Source organism: Seriola lalandi, unplaced genomic scaffold, assembly GCF_002814215.2.
Source record: "Seriola lalandi dorsalis isolate HSWRI2012SDOR001 ecotype SW California unplaced genomic scaffold, Sedor1 jcf7180002054446, whole genome shotgun sequence".
Lineage (NCBI taxonomy): Eukaryota > Metazoa > Chordata > Actinopteri > Carangiformes > Carangidae > Seriola > Seriola lalandi.
The window spans coordinates 98,657-107,476 of NW_019524999.1; the positions used below are offsets into that span (position 1 = coordinate 98,657).

General features: G+C 41.2%; 1 protein-coding gene across 4 annotated transcripts in view; it reads left to right on the plus strand.

Moving 5' to 3' along the window:
* Window positions 1-5,540, plus strand: part of ttll7 (tubulin tyrosine ligase-like family, member 7) — a 68,063-nt gene extending 62,523 nt beyond the window's left edge. For 3 of the 4 annotated variants that reach the window (XM_023411040.2, XM_023411042.2, XM_087175310.1), the window contains 2 exons: window positions 2,646-2,750; window positions 3,635-3,724. In XM_023411040.2, coding sequence (XP_023266808.1) covers window positions 2,646-2,728 — 83 coding nt within the window. In that variant the 3' untranslated portion in view covers window positions 2,729-2,750; window positions 3,635-3,724. Of the gene's footprint in view, window positions 1-2,645; window positions 2,751-3,634 lie in introns of all 4 variants that reach the window. The other variant, XM_023411041.2, reaches the window with a different exon arrangement.
* The last annotated feature ends 3,280 nt before the right edge of the window (window positions 5,541-8,820 follow it).

Consider the following 8,820-nt stretch of genomic DNA (forward strand, 5'->3'; position numbering starts at 1 on the left):
GACAGACTTGAAAAAAATGTGCACCTGTCCTTTAATGCAAATGTTAAAATAAATAATGTAATCATAAAAAATAATTAGGTTTCCTTTATTAAGTCAAGACCACAACTTCACTGAATTAAACTGAATGTCAGACAACAACTCTATAGAAATATAAGGTCAGGAATTGAATCCTGATAACTGAGTTGTTTTAATCCAAAGATGAGAACTATGAAATAAGAAATATAAAAATCCAGTAGCTACTGACAAACCATGATTACGAACACTGAGTGTGAGTCACGCCTGTATACCACGTATGACTATTTCTCAAAGGCTATAATAGACAGATATTTTTCAGAAAATGACAAGGAGATTGAGCAGTTTTAAAATTTCACCATTTCCACTCAGCTTTTGCAATTGAATGTGATTATACACAAAGAATGTTTGGATGGAAGCCCAGTTTTGGCAGACCCCTACGGTCTGTCTACTTCAACTATTTCTCACATTGAAATCATGGATCGTATATGCAGGAATCCAACATCTAAACACAGTCTCTTGTCCATACACAGTACACACACACATACATAACACATACACTCCTCGCACAGCTCTTGGCAGCCTTTGGCACACGTCAAAGTGGGTCTGTTAGTGGAGGTCTTTGGGGTCTCCATTGATGACCACACCTGCCCGCTCTTGTTCAAGCATCCTTCCTGTGTAGAGAGCCCTGATCAGGTGTGTCAACAGCCTCATGGGTCTTAGAAAAGTCCTTCAGTCTGTGTGGGCAGATGAGAGGAAGTCGCCAAATAGCTCCACTAATGACTTTCTTGTTAAGCCTGGAATTACTGTCACTACGCAAAGACAATTTCACCATGATGACAAAAGTTTCAGATTTTATTAACTTTCATCTGTCTGAAAAGTGTGGCAGTAATTAGGGTTAATTGGGGTGTTGAGCTGAATGTGGGCTGCAGATAACCTTCAAGCCTCTTTGTACCTCTTGGTTTATGATTGCGTCAGCTATCATGGCAGTCTTCCCCTCCATCCTTACTCATGCCATTTTGTTTCGTCTGGCCTCCTCCTAATTCGCTGCGGCAGTTGCATCTCGATGGAGGACTTAGGAGTGGTGTGGATGGCCTGTCAGTAGGAACAGTGGTAGATTGTAGCTTTGCATGTAAGCAGGAGAGTATCTTTCTGTCTCCCTGTCAACTGATGGATTCAAGCAAAGCACAAGTGCATGAAGAAACCTCCCCCTGGCTTTCAAGCAGGCACGTTGTTGCCAAGACCGTCTTTATGATCAAAAGGAGGACGAACCTGGAAGATGCAGAATGAGGCTCCAATTAAATATAGCCTGCAGAGACAGCGGCCGCATGGACGTGAGAAGCCCCCACACCCCACTCCTTGCCACTACTACCACCATGGTTCTTTCTATCAGCAGAATATTCTCAAAGTGAATAACAGAGGAGCCCTGAAGAACACACACTCGGCCCCCAATGAATGTTCAATATTTGATTTTCTTTCTCTTTTTTTTCTCTCTTTTTTTTTTTTACTACTATTCCCACGCCTGGGCTTGAGGTTTTCTGAGAAAAACCTTATGGAAATGGAGGAGAAATCATACCACAAATCCATGAACAGGATCCCAACGGATCTACAGTGAGTCTCATAGTAGAGAGAGATGGAATATAAGGTGCTGAGTGAGGAGAATACAAAACATAAGAAATAAGGCAAAAATGAATCAGAGGGTGACAGAAAATCATAAAATGTCCTTTCTAAATTTGCACTTTGCTACCTAACAGAAGCAAATGTGAAAGGCTGAAAGCAGAGCACATCCTATCCTCTTCTCTTCTCTTCTCTGGGGTTTGAGTGAAGGAATTTAAGAGGAAGTGCTGGACTGAGCCCTCATTCCCCGAGTCCAGTCACAGTGGAAGAAGATGTGCTGGAGGGATACCTACGGCCCACTTGAAGCTGTTTCAAGGACACTCGTTGGACTGAATGAAGTTAATTTGAATCTTTCCAACTCTCCTGGGTTTGGGACTACGTTGAAGTGGACGCCCTCAGCGACACGTTTTTTTTTTGTTTTTTTTTCCCCACTTTCCAGTCGACTTTAAGAGGAAACTGCTCAGCTAATTTGTCCAAGAGCTATTTTACAAAGAAAGAGAGCTGTCAGAGAAAAAGTGTGTTATCTCTGCACCAGCTATAAAGAAGATATTATTTCTTCATTCTGTAATCCTCTGCCCCAGTGGCTCTCTTTTGATTAGATTGTCACATCTTAAACGCTTCCACAGGTAGTATTTCTTTTGACCACTGTACTTGTTTAACTAAAAGGAGTATTAGATGTAGTTTTTATTAGCTAAAGATCCTCGCTGCGGCTGTGGCATTAAGGTCACATGATGTATAATATCACAATATTAAAAGTGCGTTGCAAAAGCCCATAAAACTAAGTTATTCTTCCAACTGATCAGTGTGGAAGAATTCAAACTACTCCTGTCTCATTGTCTTCTGAACAGTACCCCAACATTTGCATAACCTCCAGTTAACATTGTCCAGGATTTGATCATCTCATCTGACATTGCTCTGACAACCATATCTGACTCATTTCCAGTAACTAAGGAAGATGGGAGCAGGGTTCAGCCCCTCCTGACTCTATCTCAACCTGACGCTGGTCTCATTCTCAGGTACTGGAACGCTGTTAGCAGGAGCTGCCTCACTGCTCTGTCTCGGTGGAAGGTGTCATAGAAAAGTCTTAGAAAGGTTCTGACGTCTATGCCTCGGAATGATAGGTGAGGATTTTTTGTTCATGATACCAAAAATTTAAGGGTCAAAGTTGAGAATTCAGTTGTCCTGAAAGAAAAAGAAAGAAAGACAAAACTCTTCTGCTTCTGTCGGTATGAGGTCCATAATTTATTACTCTATGAGCAGATACATAAATACTGCATATAACCTAATTAAACAGGACAGTAACTGATAGCACTATGTGTATGGAATTTTAGATTTGGCACATTACACAATAACAGCTGCAACAATTAATTATCAGAAATGATGGAAGACTAATTATTGTGATAATTGAATAATTCTGTAATTTTTTTTTTTTTTTAGCTTAAATAGCAAACATTTGCTGTTTCCAGCTTTTTGAATATAGGGATATGATGCTTTTCTTTGTCACACATGACAGTAAACTCAATATATTTGGGTTTTGGACGAGATGCCAGGCTTTTTAAAAAATTTTTATTTATTTATTTATTTATTTTTATACGATTTTCTGGCATTTTTTAAATTGATGAATTGAAAAAATAACTGACAGATTAATCAATGATGAAAATGATTGTTAGTTGCAGCCCGACACAAAATACGCCTGGTCAATATGAATCTCATAATTTAAGCCTCCAATTTTTAAATTTTTTTTCCTTTCTTTTTTCTCGTTTTCAAGGGGAAGGTGATGTCATAATATGTTGAAATCATCAGGCCTTTATTAAAGTTGACATGTGCAAATGGAGATGGCCATAAACGGTAGAATCAATATATGAAAAGTGGATGATATTTGGTCTCAGTCCCAAGCACTAATGCGTCCTGACCTCTAAATTTTGACCTTTGCATATCTAATCCTCTCATTATGTTCATCCTTTCCCCTAATCCCTCCGTCCCTCGCTCTTGTCCGTCTGTCCAGGTATCTGCTGCCAGTGACCTCCCAGTTCATCATGAAGTGGCCTTCGTCCAGCTTTGGCCGCATCTCCTCGGCCATGCCACGCTCCCGCAGCCTTTTTGCCGCCAGGATGGGCCACTTCTGAGGTCACCGTGGCAACCCTGGCTTCTGACACCTCGCCTTTTGACCTCAGCCTCCCTCCCCCTGACTCTCACCCAGCCAAACTCCAATCTCAGCAATCCCGGTATGGAACTGAATTTGGGGCAGCTCTGGACACAGGATGGAGCCGCACCTTTGGCCAAATCCACTCGTGGAAGATCAACAAAGAAAGGCTGGATGACTCGGGATTGCTAAAGGGCCTTGTTCAATTTAGATTAGTTTGGCCCTGCTCAGACCAGCAGACCACCGGTACCCCGGAACCCTCCCTTTAGCCCCAGTAACACCAGACAATGGGTTTATCCCTCTTTCTCATTGTAATTGCTGTATTATACCTACTCACTGTACAGTTACAAGTCATGGTACTGTAAAAGGAAAGAATAACAAATACTAAACAATGCAAGGATTATTTATTTATGTACTTATTTATTTTGTAAGGTATTCCATGAATGCAGAGAATGCTGATGCAAAATGCAGATATGGAATGATATCAATAAAGCTATCCCTTGTTTGAGAAAGTGGATGTAAAAAACAAAAACAAAAACAAACAAACAAACAACAAAAAGCTTATTTTTGCTGGCTGTAATCACTTCTTTTATTTCCTTATTTTGAATTTAATTTATTTCATAATTTATATCAGAGGCTTTATGTTTATAAATGTTTTAACAGTCACTTTATGTTCTAGTTTTTGCAGTTCAGAGTAACAGTAGAGAGGTGGTGCCCAGAGAACTCAAAATGTTTAACTTTTGAATGCTAATGCTTCATGTTATACCTGTGTGATATTAAGTGCAACACTATTGTTAAGCAACACAATGTTTAGAATGTCAATGTAGTAAAGCCAAGCCTCTTTGCCTCTTAGAGAACGAGCTGACTTTGATGCCACAGTGTAAAGGAGCCAAACTTAAGTCTCAGAGAGCACCCAGTTCCTAATATATGCACTTTGCAGATTGTCACAGAAAGAGAAAGTGGGTGCACATTATAGTAGTGTTTGCATGCTTAGATTTTAGTCCCTCATCGAGATGTAGTGGTTAGACAGAGGAGCTGCGTTTGGAATATACTTGAAGTTCTGTGTTGTCATTAATTATTGTGTCTTTGTATCGGCTGCTCTCAGGAGAAGACACTTCACGTTTCGATTTGTCGTCTCGAGTCCGGATGTGTTAAGGATAATACGGATGTGTTGCATTGCTTAGAGATTGTGCAGCACGTTGAATGACTCAGCTCATCAGGCCAAATCTACTTTACAGCAGAGATTTGGCTGGGATGAGCGGCTGCAGCCTTTTTCCCCACTGCACTGTCGGTTCAAGTGCCAGGGAAATCATGGATGTGCCAATAATAAGCACATCTATTTCATGTGTTCATTTGGGTTTTATTTAAGGTCAATATGTCATGAAACTACTGTAAGACCTCAGTTAAATACAGTATTAAATGTTGGTAGAGAGAAACGCAGTGTTGTATGTTTAGTAGTTTACTTGGCTCTGTGTACTACCACATCAGATGATACATTGACTAAACTTTCAAAGATGGTAGTTTGTCAACAGACTGTACAATAAAGTACAGTGTACATTTTATAACATCAGTCTTGACTAATAAGTGTAGCAGCAATGCTGTGCTAAATCTGCTCTAATTGAATTTTTCCCACACTGAACATCAATTCACAATGCCAAATATTTTTTATTTTGCCTGATTTTATTTGTGTTATTTAAGAGTAGTACTTTTTCATCCGAGGTATGAGATTTTTAATTTTACATAGCAATAAAATGTTTAAACAAACACATTTCGTCTTTTTGTCGTTTGTTTTCTTAAATTAGAAATCAGTGGTCCCTTGTCTTTTTTGTTTTACACAGCAAACTGTTTTCAAATTGACAATTCCTTTGCAAATTGCTCTGTTTATTGTCTGGATACACAATGACTGCCTTGATACTGAGTGAAAAATAAACACAAAAAGAGAGGGACAGAGGAAAGAGAAATAGAGGGTTATATTGTGGTACTTAAAAGAAAAAATACAAATTTCTTTTAAAATTAAGTGGACAGCTGAAACGGCAGACAGACAGAAAACAAAGGCAGAGAAAGAGGGACATACAAAAAAAGGTCTCCAACTGGAACTGAACCAGGGACTTTGTGATTATTTGACATTTGCCCTAAACCACTGGAGCTGAAGTAACTTGATTTTATGAAGAATCAGTTAATTAATTTTATTATACTACTTACAATTATTGTTATTTGTTGTCATTGTTATATGACAGAAATTGATCAGCACAGGGTAGAACAAACACTGTCCAGATAATTGATAATTTTTTGCTTAATTACTGTATATACAGTACACAGAAATTACTGTATTTCTGTGTGTTTTTCACTGCAGAAATGCAAATACACTTTTATCGGGAACTTCTTTTTCTTGTATTATTACTGTTTAAACAATTAATTACCTGAGACAGTATGAGTGGAGGTAGGAGATGTGAAAGAAATAAATAGGGAAAATCAAGCAGAATTATTTAAACATTCAATTTAAGTGCTGTCGAACTGCAATGGGTTTTAAAACTTCCTGTCCACCTGATATCCATTACTTGAGCAGCTCTAAAGCTATCTGGGTCAAGCTCGGAGTGATATCACATTTCACAGCAGAGGCCCCTGTGGACAGGTGAAACTCCTGACCTGTCACTCGCCTTAGAAATGAGAGTGTGTACCCGGCAGCCCTGTCTTGTTCCATCTTGACCCGAAAGGCGCCCTGCACAGATGTGTACACACAACAAGAACAGAGGCAGTTTTATTTAGACCTGTAACGGCAGCATTGCGTTCGGGTTCTTGTGACCTCTCCACCCCTCTTTCCTCCTTCCATCCCTCTCTCAGTCCCTCTTTCTGTCAGCAGAAAAGGTGCAGGGCGTGACCTTGAGGCTCTCTGGCCTCCGCCTTGGCTCCGGCCCCTGCAACCAGACGAGAGCAGAGGCTGACAGTCTGGCGCTGCGACCCCGGCGTGCTGTCCAAAAATATCTCCCCCAGCAACGGGGCTGCGCTGTTCTGTCCTGACCTTTCCAATTGTCACTCCCCACGCCCCCTCATCCCACCGATTGCTCTATCTCTTTCTCCCCTACCTGTACGTGATCCAGGCAGCTTTGCAGCCAGTGTCCAGCCTTTTTTCTTTCTTTAACCAACACCCAGATGACCCAGTTTCAGGGCCCTAAGCCGACCTCTCTGGCTTGGAGAGTAAAAAACCAACTGGGAGCTGTGTGAAAGGTGGATGGTTCAGATGAGATAAGGAAGCAGACAGACACGCGCACACACACACACACACACACACACACACACACACACACACACACACACACAAACACACACACACACACACGCTCTTGTGCAAAACACAGATGGCCGAGCTTCAAAAATCTGCCCCTTTTTTTTTTTTTTGCACTTAATCCACTATTTCAAATGACACGGAGGGAAAAGAGCAGTGTGATTTGTTCTGTAATTATGACTGCCTGAGTGAGGTGTCCAGAGGCAGGGCTGCCCTCCTTTTCCTTTCTACTGAAGCTTTAAAAGTGGAGCCTGTAGTGGTTTGTGTGCTTTCAAATGACAAAAGTGACCTTTCTTATCAGGTAAACATTGCCTGAGTACAGCCTGTGTATGAAAAGGTGTGTGTGTGTGTGTATGTGTGCGGATTATGTATCTCTCCTACCCACTGTGTGTGTAATAGCAGCATGGACTGTGTGGTATGTGTGTGTGTAGCATGTTCACATATGCTCACTGCTGTGTTTTATTAGTTTTTCAGGCCTCACACCTGCCTCTGCGTCCTGACATTTGTGTGTTTTATGTGTAGTCTCAAAAGGGACACAGTCAATGACACCCGCTGCAAAACATTATCTGTGGTGCCTCGTTTACAACATGTTTGGTCTCAGCAGGGGTCCTGCCTGTAACTGACACATAAACCAACAGATAAACACTGAGGCTGGATGGTCTTCAGTCAGCTTGTCCCAGTGGCTCAGGTTATTTACTGTACATGTGTTTCTGTTCCTCTGCGACACATCTGCAGTTTCTCAGCAAAGTCTTTCATTTCATACGTTTCATTGATGCGTAAAAATTTCACGTGGAGAGTAAAATGGTTCAAATACACAATGCCATACATGGTGGCCATATTTGATTTGAATTATATTCATAGGACACTGCAAGGTTTTCCCCCAGGAACCTGGTGAGCTGTTCGCCTTGACTTTTCCACATTCAAGCCAAGCTCTGATTTATTACCAGCAAGTGGTGCAAGTATATGTGATCAATCAATGAATGTCACCTGCTGAGCTGCATCAGAGAGATCCCGACACATCTCATCAATGTAGTTACTAAATGATGGACTAAACAGTCGGCTCATACCGTAAATGCGCGACGTAAAGTTTAATATAAGTGAGGCGCTCTTTATTAGGTGGAGGCACATCCACTGTAATACACTGCGGTGATGTTACTATGATAATGTTACTTAGGGACAGAGCTTTAATCAAAGCAGTAGTTTTCTTTACAGTCCCTGACAAAAGTCTTGTCGCTTGTGTACAAGTTGACCTTAAGTACTTTGTCTTTTGTTTTGGTGCCAAACGAAACTGCTGAAAAGCATTCTAACGTTCACAGCTTGGTAAAGCCCACTGAGTCAGTTTTTGCAAAGACAAAAGTCTTGTCGCTTTGTCATATGATGCACCCAATCCTAGATTACAGCCTCACCTGTGATCACTAATTGATCAGTCAATTAGTGGGTGTGTACAAAAAGAACCCCAGCACACCAGACCTTCACATCAACTGCAATTTGACCTCTGACAACATGCCTAAGATTCACCCTGAGACCAAAGCGTTGATTATCAAGAGGCTGAAGACCAGATCCACTGCTGAGGTGGCTGACACCTCAAGTACAAAGACTAAGAAAAAGATTTGAAGAGACTGGAGATGTTTTTGACAAGCCCAGGTCCGACAGACCCCGCAAGACAACTGCTCGGGAGGAACGTTTGTTGGGTTGAAAATCCAAGGCCAGCCCCTTTTCCACTGCAGCAGAGCTCCACCAGGCCTGGTCACCTCAAGTACCCGTG